The following is a 20,257-nucleotide window of genomic DNA, read 5'->3' on the forward strand; positions in this document are numbered from 1 at the left end:
CGGGTCTGCTCGGAAGCAGGTAGGGCTGCGGTGCAGAGCTGGAACCGAAGGCACGCAAACGAGAGCGGTGGGATTTGGGGGTCGGCGGGAGGAGGCCGGTCCCGAGGTTTTTAGCTGCTCGCTCCGGGTTTTTCAACGCTTCGCGGCGTTGATCCGCGCTGTTCGGTGCAGCGCTGCGGGGAGGCGGTTCGGCTCCTGGCAGCGCCCGAAGGACCGCGAGGTAAGAGGGGGGTGCAACGGGGCTGGGGTCCCGTCCTTAAAGTGTGCCGTGAGGGGGGGAGTTGTGTGGGGTGCGTTGCAGAACAATGGAACGGTGCCCATCGGATTGCGAAGTTGCCAGGTGGGGAGAGGCGGCGCTGGGCTCCGTGTGCTCGGCCGTGATGTCAAAGTGTCCCCCCAAAGGATGGGGATGGGGACAGGCAGGGCTGGAGGGCAGGCTCAGCCCTTCCCACGGTGCAGCCATGGGCTCTGGGCAGCACACGGGGCTGGAGGTGCTTCTCAGGCTTGCTGCAGCCTGGATGCTTTCTGCTTCTGGATCCTGAACTTGCAGATATGTTCATGTGTGTATTTAACAGTAAACTCCAGAGAAATGTGAGCTATTGCCCCTAAGCGAAGGAGATGTATTGACTTAACCGCAGCTATTCATGTGTATATGCCAAGCACGAATGCAATTGTTCACAGGATCTGGGCTGGGGTGAACTAGCAGAAAAAATCAATCTTCTCCTCCTAAATCGGGAGGGTAAGCGTGGCGTGGAGTGCGATGGGGTGAGGGAAATGGGCTGCTCAGATCTCAAGGCCCCCAGCCAGGTGCAGCCCCACCGCATTTCAGCAGCACCACCCGAAATATACGGAGCCTGAAATATGAAAGCTGGAGCTGCGGGGAGCAAGGAGCCGCCTCTCCATCCTCGCGTGCTGCAGTGTGAGTGCACGCTGTGCGTTGCCTGGATGCACACCGCGATGTGCAGCCGCTGCCAGCACCCTGGGGGTGAGGCTGCAGCCACCTCCTCATCCCGAGCCAGGCGTTTCCGTGTGCTTTGGTGCTGGGGAGGAGCGGGGCACGCCTGACCGGCATGCATGGCTGTGTCTTAATCCCATGAGATGTAAATCCGAGCGATGCAAGGAACCGGTTCCGATCACGGGGCTGGATCTGCTGGCATCCCCATGGAGAGAGCCGGGAGGTGGCACAGCCAAAGTGCTGTGTGTCCTCCGGATGGTGGGGAACGCTGTGGCTGCAGGAACTGAAGATGCAGCTCGTGGTCCCTTTGCAAAGCAGTGGCAGCTGCAGCTTCCAGCACCTCGCAGTGAGATGCTGGGCTGGTAGTGTGAGGGCACTGAGGGTCACTGAGCCTGGGACTGCTGTGCTTTCCACTGTGGGCTACACAGGGTGGATTTATGTATAAATATATGTAACAACCCCTGCTTGGAGGGAACTGAGGAAGCTGAAATTTGCATAGAAGCCGTGCACCCACACCACAAGCATCCCCTGCGGATGCTGAGCACAGACAGAACCCGGCCCTGGGTTTGGGTGCCGGGTGCTGGAGGAGGGAGGGCTGAGTAATTCAGAATCCCCAGCCCTGGGTGTGACACAGATGCACCTGGGGCCTGGAGAGCAGAGGGCAGAAGTGGTGAGTGGCTCTGCAGAAACGTCCCAGCTGTGTCCCTTCCTGTGTCCCCTGTGCTTTTACTACCAGATGCTGGGCGAAGGTCAGCGTTCCTGTGTGGGTGTGTGGCTGTCACACCTCACTGCAAGGCTGTGACATCCCACTGTTATCCCCTCTGCTGTCCCCTCTGCTGTCCCTGGGTGTGGGCTGGATCCTGGGCAGGTCTCCCTCCTTCTGCCGCCCCAGGTCAGGGGTTTTCCCATCCTGAACCTGACCCATCTTCCCCAGGCAGGATTTCCTCCCGAGGGTGGAAATGCGTAGCAAAATGCTTGAAGAGCATTTGGCATCAGAGCACTTCACATCCTGCCTCCTCCAGAGAGCTTGCACTGCGCCGGGCTCTGCTCTGCTATTAATAGGAGATGCATGGGCCTAAAGAGGAAGAAAAACTCGTGCTGTAAGGCAACAGGTTGGGAGCAAATGGCGTTGTTTGTTTTCAGGGCGTTTGCTGGGCTCGGCGCGTGCAGGACTGTGTGCAGAGCTGCACGGGGAGAACGTGGAGCTCCAGAGGAAAACAATTGGAGCAACTGCAAAGCGTCTGTTGGGGTCGGTTTTAGGAAGGAATCAGGTCGGTTTCGCTGGTTATTGGTGTGTTTTGGTGGTGCTGAGTGTGGCTCCAGGAATGACGCGCTCAGGGTTTCGGTTTTAGGTGACCAGATTTTAGAGCAAGTTTCTTTTCTGGAACTGCAGCTCCAACCTGGGAACAAAATCCCACAAAACACAACCTGGGGGACCAAGCCAGCGAGCTTCCCTTGGTCACTGCTTTGCTGGGAGCTCCCACAGCTCCCATTTCCATTTTGGAGAGGAAGAGAATTGAGAGCAGAGTTAGTTTCAGTGCAGGAAGGGCTGGGACCTGCATGCTCTGGAGTGCTGGAGCCAAAGAGGGACACAGCCCCGTTTAGGAGCTGCGTGGGGCTGGTTTTGGATATGGGAGCATCCTTACCACTGCAGCTCCTGGACATCCTGGAAGATTTGTCAGCTTGTAACATGCTGGGAACACGGCCCTGGCCCCATGCAGTGGGAGCAGCACAGGATGGATGGACCTGCAGCCCCAGAGGTGAAGCTTGATGCTTTATCCTCCTCACTGCTGCTCCTCCCTCTGCCGGATTATAAATGGTCGGGGATTGTCTCCCCTTGATAGGCATAACCTCCATCCCCCAGCTCCCACACCCAGCAAAGTGCCCCTTCAGGGCTCGCTTTGCTTCCTCGCCCTCAGCTGTTTGATGTCTTCCCAAATGCTTCAGCCATTTCAATCTGCTCCCCGTGCAGCTGCTTGTGAGGGGGAAGGGAGGGAGGGTGGGAGAGCTCTGGCCCACCCTGCACCTCCATCTCCTCGCCCTCCTCCCACCCTGATGCTCAGCTCTTTGCATGAGGACTCGGATTGTCCACAGGGGCAGGGGAGCAATGCAGAGAGCTCATGAGCTCCAGAGACCAAAACCATCAGCCAGTGCTTTGGGGATGCAGGTACAAGGAGGTGGGGAACCCCTGGGCACAGCTGGGGGTTACAGATGTTGGAGGTGTGGGATGCAGACATGTTGTGTATCTCAGAACTGGAGGGAAGGTGGGTTTGGGGCACTCGGATGGGGAAATGTCCCTCTTCTCTGCTGCCGTGACAGCGCAAAGGGCTGCAGCTCCTGGCAGGAAAACGAGGGATGTGGTGTCTGCGTGTGGTTCCCCACAAGGCTGCAATCTCCCTGACTGCTGCAAAATATGTAGAAAATCCTGTTAAACCACCACGGGGCTGCGGGTTTCCCTGGACAAGTGCTTTCCCTTCCTGGGCTGCTCCACGTGCTGGAGGAACTCAGCACAGCAAAGCCTTTCTCCGAAAGGTGGGACGCAGCCGAATGCTCTCCCAAGGCTGACGTGACCATGGCAAAAGCCAGGAAATTTAAAGTCAGAAAATTATCCCTATATGATGAGTAATGGTATTCGAAAGAGGAAGGAAAAAAAAGAAATCCGCTCGTCTGCATCTCTGGAATTCAGTTCTGTCTCTGGAGTCCCCTGGCTGAGTCCTCATCCGCAGCTCTCAGCCCTGTGTAATTTTTTCTCTCTAATAACTGCAGGGTGGAGGAGGCATTCAGTGGGAACGGCCCCATAGCAAACCCCAGTGTGGAGCAGCTGTCTGGGGCTCCTTCGTGTGGGTTTGCATCGCCGTGCTCCTGCTGCCCTAGGATGGGGATCATCGCTTTGGGGCTGCTTTGCTTGCTGTGGGTGCTTCTCTTGGAGATGAGGATGGGTTTGCAGCTTTGTCAGCCACAAATGAAAAATAAGAAGAAAAAAAGAAAAGTTTATTTTATTGCTTTGGGGTTTCAAGCAGATTTGCTTTGTTCAGCTTCCAGCACTGCCAGCTTTTGGGATTTCTGGTTTTCCAGGAAGAGTCCACGGCTGCCAAAAGGGACCCAAGTGCTGGGTCTGACTCCCTGCAATTTAGACAGCTCAACAAAGCTTATTTCAGCGAGGTGTGCAGCCAGCTTCGTGCTGGGGCTCACGCTGAGGGTCGAGTCCCTGCTGTCTTTGGGAAGAAATGTGTTTGCAGCAGGCAAAGCCTGGTCTGGGCTCATTAGCAGCCATCTGGTCCATTTAAGGCCAAGTGGCTCAGGGCTCTGGGGGCAGTTTGGATGTCCTGGGCTGCCGTGCTCAGGGCAGACCCCATGTCTGTCCCTTGCTGAGTCTCATGAGCCCTGGATGGAGCAAGAAAACACCAAGCTGGCTCTCAGCTCTGGAGATGTCAAGTGCTGAGCGTCTCCAGGGCCTTTGGGCTCACTCCACTTCTCTGTTTAACATCCACTTCGCGATTTATTTTGCTGGGCAGGGAAAAGGAGGTAATCCTTCCTTGAAGGGTGATTCCTGGCCAGGAAGAGCAGCCATCTCTGGGTTCTCTGCTCTGCGGTCGTTGCGGTTTTGATATCGTGATCCGGGCCAGAAAGGTGGTTTCATTTCGGGCTTTTCCTTCTCTCTGCATACAGCTGAGTTCTGCAAAATCGCTGGGTTTGGAGGCTGTGCAATGCTGGGGGCCCCGGGGGATGTATCAGCATCCCTGCTAATGCACAGCAGACGGCTCTGAACACCTCCCTGGGGCTTTGATGGGGATGTGGGGGGGCTTAGGTGAACTCGCTGGGTTCATTTGGGAGGGTTGGGCCGTGTTTCTTGTTCCCTGAAGCCTCTCGGGTAGGTGGGCACAGAGGGAATAGCAGTGGGAGCTGGCAGCTGTTTGGGGCTACACGTGGGACCCTGGGGACTTGGGGTGGGCAGAAAGCAGCGTGTGCTGGGCAGAGCCCTGAAGGCAGGCTGGGGGGGTTCTGCCTCACTGCCCATGCGTGATGCCAACCAAATAAGTACCCTGTGGGAGGCAAGGCAGGAGTTGCAGACACCCCTTCCTTCCTCCTTCGCTCTTCTCTCTCCGCTCTTCCCTTCTGTTCCCGACGTTTTTGCTGGTGGAGGCCATGTTTTTCCCAACACAGCGATGCTCCCATGGCTACCAGGGAGCTCAAAGCCGTGCGGTGAGCTTGTAGGGCCCCGTGCAGCTGTGAAGCCCGTGTGGGCAGCAGGGTTACGTGTTGAGTCAGCTCCAGACGTCGGCCGCGCTGCCTTCCCCTCTCACTGTCTTATTTTATCCGCCTTATTTTGTCTTTGGGGAAATCCAGCAACAGCCCCACAGCTGTGGGGCCGAGCAGCCTTTCCCCGCCCGCCTGGGGGCTGCCAAATCTTCACTTAAGCCACCACACTTCCGAGCTCCTGAAGCTTCCTTTCTGTGTTTGCGGGGAGGAAGGGCCATACCTCCAGCCCTTGATGGGCTCCTCCTTTCCAAACTGACCCCTGGGCGCACGCCCATGGCCACGGCTCTCTCGGCTCTCTCGTTAGGTCCTTAACGAGCTCGCCAAGCCCTTCACCCTTGCCTTTCCCCTCCGCCCAGGTGGCCGGCGGTGCAGCATGCCTTCCTCCTGATCCCTGAGCGCGGTTAGGAAGCGATCCCAGAGCGATGTCTGCCACGCGTGGCAATGGAGAGCACTGGAAGTCCCTGGAGTCGGTGGGCATCAGCCGCAAGGAGCTGGCGCTGGCCGAGGCCCTGCAGATGGAATACGACGCGCTGTCGCGCCTGCGGCAGGACAAGGAGGAGAGCCGGGCCAAGCAGCGTCCCGAGCCGCCCCTCATCTCGTGGGATGAGCCTGAAAACACCCATGGGTGCACCGGGATCAAAGCGACGCGTGTTCTGTCCGGCTCCGACCCTGCGCTCTGCAATAACGCAGCGCCCGAGGGGCTGACGCCAGCCCTCCCCATGCCCCCAGCACAGCCCAATGCTGCACCCACCGGCACAGAGGGTCCGGCCTGGCTGAAGACCCCGCTGGCCGGGGACTACCTCTACATCTTCGATGGTTCTGAAGGGGACTTTCTCGGGGAGCCCTTAAATGGCACTTCAGCTCTTGACAGCAATGGGGGATCCCCCAAAAAGCTCTCCCCGCCGCCGCTGCCCCCCCGGAACTCCGTGTGGAGCCACCCCGAAGGCAGCAGGCGCCTGGGGAAGGGATCCCCGCCGTCCTCCAAAGGACCCCAGCCCAGGGACGTCAACGTCTTCTCAGCCCATGAGCAGCCCCGTGGCAAGCTGCTCGCCCGCCGCATCTCCGAGGAGGATCCCTACGGCCTGGCTGACTACGAGGGCATCAACGATGCCATCACCTGCCTCAACCTGAAGTCCACCTACGAGTCCCAGGTGCTGCGGGAAGCTGCCCGCAGCTGGAAGGAAGGCAGGAGCATTTTTGAGAAGGAATCGAGTGGTAAACCGGTGGCACGGAGCAAAACGATGCCCCCTCAGGTCCCCCCACGGACCTACGTCTCCCGGTTTGGCAACAGGAAGAATGTGGCACCCAACAAGAACCGCAGGATCTCTGCTGACCCGGTAAGGGGCCGTTTTCTCTCCTCACAGGTAGCAACAGGGTGAGTTATGGTTGCGTCCCATCTCCTCGCTTCACTCCCAGCCCTGTTGTGCCCCAAGGAGCCTGGGGAGCGAATGCTGGGGGGCTGCTGTGGGCTCGTTCCCCCCAAACTCAGCTCCCCCCGGGTCCCTGCTCTGTGGTGGGTGAGCGGTGCAGCTGGTGGGAGCCATGTAAGTCACCCTCAGCTTCATCGCTGCCAGAAACCAATTATAAAAGGGCATTAAAATTGTCTTTAGTGGCTGCTGTGTTCTCTGCCTTTCTCTGCCTCCCGTTAGCTGCTGGCTGGGTTAATTGCTCTGACAGCGGGGCCATTGTTTGCTGCAGAAGAGCGATGGAGGCTTGGGGACCCCCATGAGCGGGGGGAGCCATGGCTCTGCTGAAGTCCCCACTGTCCCAGGGTTGGTCCCTTGGCATCCTGGAGTCCATCTGCATGGCTGGGCAGGATGAAGCTCCTGAGCTATGCAGAAGCAAGGTGGGATGAGGGAAGCACAAAGCACCCTGGTGCTGCTGATGGGCTCATGCTCTACCCACAGGTCCCACCCAGGCCACGCTCCTTAGCCAATGGCTATGAGCTCTTTGAGGTGTCGGAGGAGAGGGACGAGGAGGTGGCTGCTTTCTGCCATATGCTGGATGTGTGAGTACCACGGACTTGTATGAGCCATCCCTGGCTTGGGGCTGCCAGGCTTTGTGAGATCTCCCCAAACGGAGGCATTTGGAGGGGGAAATAGAAAGCCACCCCTCAGCCTGCCCCTTGCCTGCAGGCTGCGGTCCAGCTCCAGCCCCCAGGACTATTCCCTGACCGGCTTCGTGTGGAGTGCAGTCAGCCTCAGCCCTGAGCACTTGGGGCACGGCATCAGCCTGAAGGTGACAGTGCTATGTGACAGCCTGCGGGAGCCCCTCACCTTCACCTGCGACTGTAAGTGGGCTGCAAAGTGGGGAGAGCCCCCCAGCAATGCCAAGGGGGGGAGTTGGAGGGGTTCTGGGACAGTGCCAGCTTGGGGATGCTCAGCTCTGCTCCCTGTCCCCGTAGGCTCCTCCACTGTGGATCTGCTCATCTACCAGACGCTGTGCTACACGCACGACGAGCTGCACACCGTTGATGTTGAGGATTTTGTGCTCAAGCTCTGTGGCCTGGAGGAATTCTTGCAAAAGTGAGTGGTGGAGAGGGGAAAGCAGCGAGCGCTGTGCGTCTCTTGTCGGCTCATGCGGGTGGATGGCCAGGGTCAATCCCTGCCTCCTGAGCCACTGCAGTGCTTTTGCCAAAATCAGCGTGTTGGGAGCATCCTTCCCCAGGCAGGATACAAGTCAGATGTGCCTCACAAGCCTGCAGCCTGGGGAAGGGCCTGAAGACCGTGGAGCTGCCAAAAAAGCTTTTTGGGAGAGCATTAATAACGGTCTTGTCACTCCCTTAGCTTGTTTTTTCAATTGCAGGATGGGGTGGGAGCACCATTTCCAAGTGAGGTGGCAGAGGTTTGGGGCGCTTCAGAAACATCCCGCATTGCAAAGCAGGGAGAAAGGGGATAGTTTTCATTTTCCTGCTAAAGCCAGAAGCATGCAGAGCCCTTTGCATGCTCCCCCCAACTTGTTGGTCCCTCCCCAGCACTGCTTTTGCTGCAGGAAAGCTGCAGTTCTGGATCTGATGGCTGGGGAAAGCTCCATCCAGAGCGAGGTGCAGGGTGGAGGCAGCAGCAGCCATGCACTCACGGGCACACGCAGTGCTTCCCAGGACTGCCTGCAGCAAATCAGCTCCAGCTCTTCTTGGACAGAAGCCCCACAGCCTGGCCCTGCTGCTTCAAATCATGGGAGCTTTGCCATGGAGTCCAAGAGCTGCACTTTTAGGCCCTAAGGGGGCAGCTGGGAATTGTTCAGCACGGGACAGGCTGCACAGTACTGGCAAAGAGGGTGCAGAGCCCAGCATATGTATGTACCTATGTGCTTTTGTGCATGGGTGTGCATACACACGTGTGTGTATGTGTGCATTTGTGTGCATGGATGCAGCAGGGTTGCTTGCATACAGCAGTTGCATTGCCCCTCGGTACCCACAGCGTTTCAGTTGTTGGGTTTTTCCCTTCTGTAAATGCTGTCGTTGTCAGCAAGATGTTCTCTGTTTTCTCTAATGAGGCTTAACTAGAAGCAGTTGCTGCTGGAAAAATGGGACTTGCACCAAACAAAAGGACGGTGCTTTGCCATCTTTTTACAGCCTGCATTTTAAAGAGGAAGGCAGGGCTTTCGAGGATGGATGCTGCTCAGGCAGACAGGTGGGGCTGTGAGTCCATCCTGGGCTCTGCTGGAGGATTTCTGGGTGATTTAAAGCGAATCCTCTCATTTCTACCTAATTTCTCCATTTGGAAAGCAGTCGCAGCTGCGTTGTCCTCCCTGGTATCCCAGGCATCCTAGGCTGGGAGCAGTACAGCCCGTCCCCAGTGAGCAGCTCCTGTATCTCTCACAGCCCTCTTTGAGAAAGCCCTGGGAAATAAAGCCCTTTCATTGTAGGCCTTTTCTTTCCACATCTTCCCCCAGCAGAGGAGATGCTGGAAGTGCCAAAACCCTCCATGCAGAGCCAGTTGGGCACTCAAGCTCTCCAAAGCAGCCCAAGCTGCTGGTGCTTTCTGCCAACTTACATTTGTTAGGTGCAGGAGAAAGGCAGGGCTGGGCTGAGCATCCTGGGGGATGTTTGCATCCCGAGGCGGGGTGCTCAGGATGCTGGCCCTGTGTGATAAGGGCCCATTGCTGCCCGAGCCAGGCTTCCTGCTGTGCCTCCTCCCCATCCTCCTGCAGCAGGGCAGGGCCCAGTGACGATGGCCACACAGTGATTGGGGCTCCTTGTCCCCATCCCTTGCAGCCCCCCCACTCCCACCCCCCTGCATCCTGCCATTGCAACTCCATCCTGCCATTGAGCCTGCAGATGTGCTGCCCGCCCTGCGGCACTGTGCCCAGCGGTGACAGCGAGGGCTGAATTGGTTCATTCTACTCTGAAGCTGGCAAAGAAAGCAGGGCTGTACGGCAAGCTCCATGCACCCTAATGTGGGGCTTTCCCATTCTGCAGAAGCCCACGGTGCCAGGCTTTCAGCCAGCCTCTTCCATGCCTGCTCCCAGCAGGGCTGGCCACCGCTTTATGGAGGGCACAGAGGAAGGAGGAAAAACAATAGTATATTCTTAAGGCTTTCCTAGCACAGCAACTCAGTGAAATGTTCTGCAGGCAAAGGAAGCGCAGCCAAACCCTGGCCGTGCTCAGCCACCGGGTGTTAGCATAGGGTTGGATTTAGGGGATTTTCCCCCAGCCTGTCCTCAGCAGGTGGAGAAGGGCCATGCAATGAGCCTGTTGTCTGTGTCCCCACAGCAAGCACGCATTAGGGAGCCATGAATACATCCAGCACTGCAGGAAATTTGACATCGACATCCGCCTGCAGCTGATGAGGAGGAAGGCGGTGCGCAGCGACCTGGCCCGGACGGTGGGTGCCAGCACAGGGATCACCCTGAATGCCTGCACAGGGATCCTGCCCTGATCCTGCATCCCCACTGCCCCCAGGGATGCTTTGCTGGGTTAGGGGTTAGCTGATGCCAGGTGCAAGCTCAAGCATTGGAGCTCCCAGCCCCGTATCAGCCTGCTGAAGGGGGTGAGAAGAGGAGCAGGAGGGATGGCACAGCACATGGCACAGCCTCTCTCCTCCTCCAGGCCAGCGATGATCAAAGCCCCTCTACCCTCAACCACTACATCCACCTACAGGAGAGGCCTATCAAGCAGACCATCAGCAGGTAATGGGGAACAGGAAAGCACAGCCCCATGCTGTCCACCCTTCTCACAGGGCTGAGCTCTGCTCTCTGTCCCCCAGGCAGGCCCTGAGTCTCCTCTTTGACACCTTCCACAACGAGGTGGATGCATTCCTGGCAGCCGAGGTGAGTGCTTTTAGGGGTGCAGCTTCTTCTCCTTGGGGAAAAGAATCCCTCTGTGCTCCTGCACAGATCCGCCCCATCCCTGAGGGCTGCCACACACCCAAGAGGACAGCACTGCCACAGGAGAGTGGGGTCCCATTTTTCTCTGGACCCCAGCAGCATTTGCTGTGGACTTTTTCCACTTGTGGGGCACTAAGGGTGCTTCAGAGAAGGGCTGGGAAATGAGAGGAAACTGAGGCACAGGCTGATGCACTCACAGTGTATGGTGTGTGGCAGGCTGAGGGGCTGCTATAAAGACTGATGGCAACATTTATTCCTCTCCTTGGTGTTCACTTAAGCACAGGAGGGTGCAGATGTTGCTCCCTGCCCCGTGCCCTGTTGCTGCAGCCTCCCCTGAAAAAGACCTGAGCTCCGCTTCGCCCTGGCTCTGGGCTCTGCTCAGCCTCCCTCTTCCCCACAGGGAGACTTTCCATTGAAGGCAGAGAGGGTGATCCAGTCAGTCATGGCCATCTGCAACGCCCTGGCTGCCGTTGAGTCGCAGGAAATCACAACAGCCCTCAACCAGATGCCCCCCTGTCCCTCCCGCATGCAGCCCAAAATCCAGAAGGTAAGGGCTGAGGAGACCAGGGGTGGTTGCAGAGGGAAAGCCCTGTTTGCAGGCTGATCCCATTCACTCCTTTCCTTCACACCACGTGGAAAATTCCTCAATAGCTGGGAGCAGGCAGCAGCTGAAGGGCTGGGACCTTGGTGCTCACCCCGGCTGCTTACGTAAAGCTGCTGGCTTGGAGAGCTGCTCCCAGCCACAGCGATGCACGGGGCTCATGCTGATATTGCTCTTGTGGTTTCTTTTCTTTTTTCCTCTGCAGGATCCAAATGTTCTGGCCAAGAGGGAAAATCGAGGTATTTCAATTCTCCTCCTCCCTTTCTGGGCTGAAGTTCTCGGTGCTTTTAATCTTCAAACCCCTCCTCCTCAATTATTAAGGCTGAAAATGGGTTTGAAACCCTTCTTAAGAAAAGAGGGTTTCAGGAGGCCGTGCCTGTTGTTCTTCCCCATCAGCTCAGCAAAATGGAAGCCTGCAATTCCTGCTCATGCCCCAGAGCAGAGCCCTGCCCAGGATCCCCCCAGCATCCCAGCCCCTATGGGCCACCCTATGGAGCAGGACTGCAGGTCTGGGGCAGCTCCGTGTCACTCCTCTCCTTTCTCCCCCACAGAGAGGATCGTGGAGAGCCTGACGGCTGCCATCCTGGACCTGGTGGGGCTTTACTGCAGCACCTTCAATGCTGACTTCCAGACAGCTGTGCAATGGAGCCGGGAGCACGGCGTGGTGCAGGAGGCTCGCCTGCTCTCCTGCCCACTCTCCTTCACCGTTTACGCCACGCACCGCATCCCCATCACCTGGGCTGCCAGGTAGGGCGGCCACATGAACCTTGCTCCGCCTCCACCTGTGTCTCCTGAGGCTCAGACGCATTGGTTCCATCTCTAGGCTGATAAATATTCAGCATAAAAACTAACCCACCCCGAGGTTCCTTAAGGACAGAATTATGAGCCACGTCCGGTGTGCAGCGAGCGATGCTTGCGTGGAGCAGGCTGATGGCACGGGCTCCGTGCTGCTCTCCCTCTCCAACCACACAAATCCCCAAGGCTCCAGCATCACTCCCAGGCTCACAGCCTCCCTGGCGATGTGACAGATGGCCCCGATGCCCGTGCCCGCTCTCAGCCCCACTCAGGGGAGACGATGGCAGTCCAGGAGCCCACCGCGGGGAGGGCGTGTGAGGCAGCAGCGTCGGCTGCAGCCGCCCCGCCGGGGACCCCTCGCCTTTGTCCTGCCTTTAATGTATTCCCCCTGGTGACTGGCTCCGAACAAAGGCGGTAGCCTGGGAAATGCCGACATCCCCTGACCTCCAGAGCCCCGCAGCCCTCCCCGGATTGTCGCTCGGCACCTGCCACATGGCAGGGCCCCCCCTGCAGCCCCCCGTGTGACGGTATGCACGATGCCATATGGTGATGGGGATGGGAAGGGCAGGGGCTGCTGGCTCTGTATCCACCCCCCCCTTGTGCAAAGCTGGGGAAGGCGAGCCACTTGTGGAGGGGCTTCATTAGAGTGTGGCCGGCCATGGGAATAGATGCAAGCCTCCTTGTGCCCCCCCTCTTCCCAACCCCACTGCTGTGAGGTTTTCCCTTTGGATAGGTGAACCCCAAGCACCCTCAGAGCTGTGGCTGCTCCCCCCGCTCACGTTTCTTTTCCCCTTTCTTTTTCTTCTCCCCTTGCAGCTATGAAGATTTCTACCTCTCTTGCTCCATCACACACGGTGGTAAGGAGCTGTGCAGCCCCCTGCACACCAGAAAGGCCCACGTCTACAAGTACCTTTTCCACCTCATCATATGGGACCAGCAGTAAGGCAGCACCCTGGCCGTGGGGTGGGCATGGGTACCCGGTGCCGTCCCCAGCCGTACTGTCTCCTCCAGCAGTTCCTTTCTGTGCCTCTCCCCAATTTTGGGGTTATGGAAGCTCTTATGTCATCCCCAGGAATAGCAGCTGCCCGTGGCGCCAGTCCCCCACCTCCTGTTTGCACCCGGGAAAGGGGATCTGCTCCCAAAATAGCCCTGGGAGCAGGCAGGGAGGCTGGCATGCAAAGAGGTGGGGATGGGAACGGGATAATTTTAGAAGGTGCCTGTGCCCTGAAGGACGTGCGCCCAGTGGCAGTCATTCCCTCTGCCCATCTCTCCCGTCCCTTGCCCACCCTGTGGGCAGAGTGCCCTGAGCTCCTTGAGGACCCCCACAGTGACAGGGAGAAGCTGGGAAGAGGTCAGTGTGGAGTGTCCCCCCATCACCTACCCAGGACAAAGCAGGGGTGTGGGAGCAGCCGGCTCTGTCCAACGTGGGGGGGTATGCCCATGACGTCAGGGTGCACGTGGCACCTCCGGAGCCAGCAGCAAAGGCATTTGCTGAACTCTGTTGGCATTCCGAGGTGGGGGGCTGGGGCTGACCCGTGCCGTGGGGCTCTGACTGCTCTCTTGCAGGATCTGCTTCCCCGTCCAGGTGAACCGACTGCCTCGGGAGACGCTGCTCAGCGTCACGCTCTTCGCCGTGCCCGTCCCCCCCCCGGGGAACTCCTCTGACACCAACAGGCAGCGGCGGGTCCCTGAGGCCCTGGGCTGGGTCACCACTCCGCTCTTCAACTTCAGGCAGTGCGTAGGGCGTCCAACCACCACGGGCACCCAAGGGTGGGCTGTGAGGGTCCCCCAGGGCTCAGTGTGGGAACGCAGCGGTGCCACCCTAATCCCGGCGGAGCAGCCCCTCCAAACGGCCTCCCCTTTCTCCTCCAGGGTTCTGACCTGCGGGAGAAAGCTTTTGGGCTTGTGGCCAGCAACCCAGGACAACTCCAGAGCCAGATCGAGTGCCCCCAACTTCAACCAGCCCGACAGCGTCATCCTGCAGGTGGGTCCCAGCACTGGGGCACCGGAGGGGTGCCGAGGCACTGCTCACTCACCCACCCTTTATCCCAGATCGATTTCCCCACCTCTGCTTTCGACGTGAAGTTCGTGAGCCCGCTGGCGGCCGAGGTGAGCCCCAAGTACGAATTTGGCAGCCTGGGTGAGGAGGACCAGCGCAGGCTGCGGGAGGCAATGCAGAAGAAATCGCTCTATTGGTGAGCAATGGAGGGAATCAGCGTCGTCCTTCCTTGGGGGGGGGGCTCAGCTGAGCTCTCCCCAGCATTGGCTGGCATGCACAGGGGGCATCTGGGGGCCTGATCCTGCCTCCAGCAGCTGGTCTGGGGAAGCAGCTGGGGCTGGAGGATGAGTTTGGGGTTTAGCAGAGCTGCGCTGCTCAGTGCTGCTGAGCCGGCTGGCGTCTGCCGATGCTATAAACAGGGAGGATCGGGTGTCAGCAGCCGTGCCTGGATCCACAGAGCACAGCAGCATTGGTGGATGTGTCCCTACTGGCAGCCACCCTGCCAGGACCCAGCAACAGCCCTAATTTTGCCTGCGAAACATCTGGGTGCAATGCCAGGCAAGCTGGTGTGGGGTCCCTGTGGCAGCTCTGTCACCTCTGTGATGGGTGTCCCTGGGACCAGGGGAGCACCCGGCATCATGCAGCATGGCACAGCCTCATCCACTGGCTGTCTTAAGGTTGTGGAGGGTTTTATCCATGCGTGGTGGGGTCGGAGCGGTACCCTGTGCCCAGTCTTTGCCATCCCCACTTGCCTGCTGCTGCAGGTTGACAGATGCAGACCGCAAACGGCTGTGGGAGAAGCGCTACTACTGCCACGCAGCACCTGGCTCACTGCCCATGCTGCTGGCCAGTGCACCCAGCTGGGAGTGGGCCTGCCTGCCTGACATCTATGCCCTGCTGAGCCAGTGGACCTACATGAGCCACCAGGATGCCCTGGGACTCCTTCACGCCACGTAAGTCTCTGTTGCGTGGACATGGATGGGGCAGCGTGTGCTGCAGGTTGTGGGCTTCCATACCCGCTTGGTGGAGCATCCAACCCCATTGGTGCCATGTCCTTGGTGGGGGGTGAGTGGGCAGGGCCCCGTGGTGGCCATCCCATGGGGGTTATGCTGTCCCTGTGACAAATTACCCTACGTAGGTTCCCGGACCAGGAGGTGAGGAGGACGGCCGTGCAGTGGATCGACTCCATCTCTGACACGGAGCTGCTGGATTACCTGCCCCAGCTGGTCCAGGTGTGTGCTGGGATGGGGGTGCTGCATGGGATGTGTTCTGAGATGCAATGTGATACACATACTGGGATGGGGGTGCTGCAGGATGGCTAGGATTGGGATGCAGCAGTGGATGTTCGCTGGGTCGATGATGTAAATGGAATACATGCCAGGATAGGGGTGCAGCATTGGGCACGTGCTTGGACCAGAACACAGCTTGGGGCATGTGCTGGTCCTCCTGCACCCCAGAACTATCCTCTCTTCCCGTAATCCAGGCTTTGAAATATGAATGCTACCTGGACAGCCCACTGGTGCGCTTCCTCATGAAGCGAGCGATCTGCGACCTGAAAATCACCCACTATTTCTTCTGGTGAGTCTGAAGGGACCAAGAGCGGGCTGGGTGGCTCCAGGACATGGCTGACCCCACAATGCTTGTGCTGCGGGCAGGCTGCTGAAGGATGGCCTGAAAGATTCCCAGTTCAGCATCCGCTACCAGTACCTGTTGGCAGCTCTGCTGTGCTGCTGTGGGAAGGGACTGCGGGAGGAGTTTGACCGCCAGTGCCTGCTGGTCAACACATTGGCCAGGCTGGCCCAACAAGTGCGGGATGCTGCTCCATCCTCACGCCAGGTGGGTGTTGGGCTCTGTGGGGTCTTACAGGATCCAGGCAGGTCTCAGCCACCCAACATCCCTCCCCACAGGGCATCCTGCGTGAGGGGCTGGAGGAGGTGAAGCAGTTTTTCAAGGCTAACGGGTCGTGCCGGCTGCCGCTCAGCCCCAGCCTGCTGGTGAAGGGGATAGTGCCCCGGGTGAGTGCTGGGCTTGGGGTGTCATCCCCCACCCGGAGCCACCAATCCCTGATGAGCTGCCTTTTCTTTCCCTGGTGCCAGGACTGTTCCTATTTCAACTCCAACGCCGTCCCGCTGAAGCTCTCCTTCCAGAACGTCGATCCCCTTGGAGAAAATATCCGGGTCATCTTCAAGGTGAGTTCATCCTCTCAGCACTGCCCAAATCACAGCACAGCATCTCCATTCCCAGTGGGATGCTCTTCCCCCAGCACCCTTGGTCTGATGGCTCCCTACTGGCTTGCAGTGTGGCGATGATCTGCGGCAGGACATGCTGACACTGCAGATGATCCGGATCATGAACAAAATCTGGGTGCAGGAGGGGCTGGACATGCGCATGGTCATCTTCCGCTGCTTCTCCACAGGTCGTGGACGAGGTAACCCAGCATCAGGGCATCAGTCACCAAGCTGTGATGCTCTCAGATTTGCAATAGCATGGGATGCCCTGGGGGTTTATAGAGAGAAGCCACCATGGGTTGCTGTGAGCCACTGTTGGGTTTGATCCCTCCAGACTGTGTGTAGGAGCATGACTTTGTAGACGGTCACATCAAGGTTGGCGATGAAGGGTGCTGGGATCTTGATGCTCCCCAGGTGGGAAGGACAGGTTTCACCTTGCTGTCTTGGCTGCCAGGCATGGTGGAGATGATCCCCAACGCCGAGACCCTACGGAAAATCCAGGTGGAGCACGGTGTGACGGGCTCCTTTAAGGACAGACCACTGGCTGACTGGCTGCAGAAACACAACCCCGAGGAGGATGAGTATGAGAAGGTGAGGAGCAGCCTGGCAGAGTCCCTGCTCTGCGTGTCCACCTCTCCAGAGACAATATACATCTCATGGGGGAGCAGCACAGATGAGCTGCCCCGCATTTCCCTATCTCTCCATCCTTTCCAGGCTGTGGAGAACTTCATCTACTCCTGCGCTGGCTGCTGTGTGGCCACCTACGTGCTGGGGATCTGCGACCGGCACAACGACAACATCATGCTCAAGACCACCGGCCACATGTTTCACATCGATTTTGGCAGGTTCCTGGGCCACGCTCAGATGTTTGGCAACATCAAGAGGTGAGGAATGCTTCTGATTTCACCTTCCTTCTCGCTGCAATTGTCCACATGGGGTTGTGGTTCCTTAACACTGGGGTTCCTCCTGATTTTATGGGTGAAGTTCCTCTCCTCGTGCCTCTGTGCTCACTCTGTACCCCCAACACAGGGACCGGGCACCGTTTGTCTTCACCTCAGACATGGCATACGTCATCAATGGTGGGGACAAGCCCTCTAGCCGCTTCCACGACTTCGTCGATCTGTGCTGCCAGGCCTATAACCTGATCCGCAAGCACACCCATCTCTTCCTCAACCTGCTGGGGCTGGTGAGGACCTGGGGACACTCAGAAGGGCCATGGGGTGGCTGGGGGATGCGTCCTCATCTCACCACCCACCCTCCCCTCGCTGCCCAGATGCTGTCCTGTGGCATCCCTGAACTTTCCGACCTGGAGGACCTCAAATATGTCTACGATGCACTAAGGCCACAGGACACTGACGCTGATGCCACCACCTACTTCACCAGGTATAGGATGTGGGTTGGTGACCCCTAGGAGAGAGGCACGGCCACCAGCCGCTTCTCAGCCAAGTGCCTCCATGCTAACACGTGGCCTCGTTGCAGGTTGATTGAGTCCAGCCTGGGCAGTGTGGCCACCAAGCTCAACTTCTTCATCCACAACCTGGCGCAGATGAAGTTCACAGGCTCTGATGCCCGCCCCACTCTCTCCTTTGCCCCCCGCACACACACCATCAAGACATCCGGCCGGATCTGCGATGTCTTCCTCTGCCGCCATGAGAGGGTCTTCAACCCCAGCAAGGGCTACGTGAGTTGGGATGGCTGAGGACAGCCCGAGGAGATGGGCAGAGGAACAACTCGCTCTGTCCTGAAGCGTTCTTTATCCCTGAATCCCTGACACGGCTGGGTGTGGGGCATCCTGTTGCCTCCATCCTGTATCACAGCCCCATCTCCCTGCAGACCTACGTGGTGAAGGTGAAACGGGAGAGCCCGAGCGAGGTGACCTTTGTGCAGCGCACCTTTGAGGAGTTCCAGGAGTTGCACAACAAGCTGCGCCTGCTCTTCCCCTCCTCGCTGCTGCCCAGGTACCCCCAGACACCTGGCACCAGGGCTTCCAATGCCCTGCAGGGTCACTGAGTGTCTGTGCCCTTTGACAGCTTCCCCAGCAGGTTCATTATCGGCCGGTCACGAGGAGAGGCAGTGGCTGAGAGGAGGAAAGAAGAACTCAATGGCTACATCTGGCATCTCATCCACGCTGCCCCTGAAGTGGCCGAGGTGCGGGGCTGGGGGACCCCGGGAGGGTGGGCTGGGGGTGTTGGTGAAGATAATTTGGGTGGCAACGGGACAAACGTGGCATGTGAAGCACTGCTAACAGCCCCTCCTTGCCTTGCAGTGTGACCTCATCTATACCTTTTTCCACCCACTACCCAGAGATGAGAAGGCAGCTGGCACCAACCCGGCCCCAAAGCCGGCAGGTAGGTGGGCTGGGGTGAGCCCCATATCCTATCCGGGGCCCTTCCATGTCCCTCCTGCTCCCCTCCCCTGTCCCTCTTCCTCCTCTCCAGACACCACATGGGCTCGTCCCCTGGGGAAGGTCGGCGGGGAGGTGAAGCTCTCCATCTCCTACAAGAACAACAAGCTCTTCATCATGGTGATGCACATCCGGGGGCTGGTAGGTGCGCAGTGTCCTGGTGGCGATGGGGATGGAATCCAGCCCCACTGCCAGGCTCACAGGATGCCCCATGCTGTGTTCTGCAGCAGCCCCTCCAGGATGGCAATGACCCTGACCCCTACGTCAAGACCTACCTGCTGCCTGACCCCCAGAAAACCACTAAGAGGAAAACCAAAGTGGCCCGGAAAACCTGCAACCCTACCTACAACGAGATGGTATGGGGATGGCGATGGGGATTAGAATGGGGATGGCAGTGGCAACGGGGGTGATGATGTTTGGGGATGGTGATGGGGGGTGGGAGTTGTGATGGGGGCGGAGATGAGGACGGAGATGGTGACAGTGGGGGGACAGTTGGAGTCCGTGGTTGAGGTTCTGCCCCACTCTGTCCCCACAGCTGGTCTACGATGGGGTACCTCGGGGTGACCTGCAGCAACGGGAGCTGCGGCTGAGCGTGCTGAGCGAGGAAGGCTTTTGGGAGAACATTCTCCTTGGGGAGGTCGGCATCCGTCTGCGGGACCTCGATTTGGCACAGGAGAAGATGGGGTGGTTCGCCCTTGGATCCCGCGGCCACGGCACGCTCTGAGCTCCGGGAATGGGCACCGATGCCAAGAGGTGCCCAGAGGGAGCTGCCGTTAGACGTCTTCTTTTTTAAGTTTACCTTGTGTCAAGGGAGCAATGCTGGGGGGGGTTGGGTGGGAAGGAGTGTCAGGGTGCATCGGGGGGGGGTTATTTCTTCCTTTGGGATATCCGTATTTTAATTTTTTTAATGACAACGTGTAGCACACGGCCAGGCACCGGGGCGGTGGCATCGCCAAGGTTGGTTTCGGGACATCTGTTCCTCACTTTGATGCCATTGAGGCCGTTCCCAGCACAGGGGATTTGCTCCCAAAGGAGAGCAGCACGGCGGGAGCCCATCCCGAAATGGGAGACCCCCGCCAACACCCCCTGGGGAGCACGGCCACCTCCTTTCCCCCCCGCCTGGCCCTGTGCTGGGGTGCAGGCTTGGTGCCTGTGGTGCTTTGTTTACAGCGACAGCTCCGTAAACGGACGAAATGTTTCTCAGGATCGAGAATAATGAACTTAAACTTTATATTAAAAGTTTTAAAGACTGTATTGAGAGGGAGAGGGGCCTGGGGGAGGTGGCATTGGGCACCCCCCAGCAGCGGGACCCTCCTGGCTGTAGCACGGCAGAGTGAAAATAAAGCGATGAAGTGCAAGGGGCAGCGTGGGACCTCGTGTGACCCTGCGGGGCAGTAGTGGGATGGGGGCAGGAATAGGGATGGAAACGGGAGCAGGACGTGGGGAGGAGCATCAGGCTCGTCTATGTAATAGGACGAGGGGGAACGGCTTTAAATTAAGGAGGGGACGTCCAGGCGAGGTGTGCATGATTTAGTGGTTGGCAACCCTGCCCGCGACAGGGTCTTGGATCGAGGCGATCTTTGATGTCCCTTCCAACCCAGCCGTGCCTTGACGGAGCGTTCCCAGCTCCCTGCGTTCAGACGGGACCGCGCTGCTCCCCGCCGGGCCGCCAGGGGGCGCAATACCG

General features: G+C 58.6%; 1 protein-coding gene across 2 annotated transcripts; it reads left to right on the forward strand.

Annotated features, from left to right (window-relative positions):
- Positions 1-5,637: 5,637 nt before the first annotated feature.
- Positions 5,638-19,928, forward strand: PIK3C2B (phosphatidylinositol-4-phosphate 3-kinase catalytic subunit type 2 beta). 2 transcript variants are annotated; one of them, XR_008210094.1, is made up of 32 exons: positions 5,638-6,552; positions 7,123-7,223; positions 7,351-7,505; positions 7,620-7,740; positions 9,930-10,041; positions 10,266-10,345; positions 10,423-10,486; positions 10,944-11,090; positions 11,350-11,383; positions 11,696-11,891; positions 12,756-12,878; positions 13,506-13,673; positions 13,812-13,923; positions 13,992-14,134; positions 14,703-14,891; positions 15,077-15,170; positions 15,422-15,516; positions 15,594-15,774; positions 15,846-15,953; positions 16,035-16,127; positions 16,237-16,366; positions 16,621-16,757; positions 16,881-17,050; positions 17,196-17,352; positions 17,440-17,549; positions 17,646-17,847; positions 18,000-18,124; positions 18,197-18,314; positions 18,433-18,514; positions 18,605-18,715; positions 18,798-18,926; positions 19,106-19,224. XR_008210094.1 is itself a non-coding variant. In XM_052698025.1 (32 exons), exons 1-32 carry the CDS (start codon positions 5,638-5,640, stop codon positions 19,292-19,294), a joined length of 4,887 nt encoding a protein of 1,628 aa, XP_052553985.1. In that variant the 3' UTR covers positions 19,295-19,928. The 2 variants fall into 2 exon arrangements, 1 of the variants encoding a protein (XP_052553985.1); XM_052698025.1 differs by having other exon boundaries at positions 18,605-18,711; positions 19,106-19,928.
- Positions 19,929-20,257: the final 329 nt, after the last annotated feature.

Source organism: Tympanuchus pallidicinctus, unplaced genomic scaffold (assembly GCF_026119805.1).
Source record: "Tympanuchus pallidicinctus isolate F22 unplaced genomic scaffold, pur_lepc_1.0 scaffold32, whole genome shotgun sequence".
Classification (NCBI taxonomy): Eukaryota; Metazoa; Chordata; class Aves; order Galliformes; family Phasianidae; genus Tympanuchus; species Tympanuchus pallidicinctus.

Excerpts from the sequence above, each read along its gene's own strand:
- PIK3C2B (XM_052698025.1), top strand. The coding sequence starts at position 5,638 with ATGTCTGCCACGCGTGGCAATGGAGAGCACTGGAAGTCCCTGGAGTCG. Across the intron at positions 10,042-10,265 it reads GCAGCGACCTGGCCCGGACG|GCCAGCGATGATCAAAGCCC; the intron begins GTGGGTGCCAGC and ends CTCCTCCTCCAG. Across the intron at positions 17,550-17,645 it reads GCCACCACCTACTTCACCAG|GTTGATTGAGTCCAGCCTGG; the intron begins GTATAGGATGTG and ends GCCTCGTTGCAG.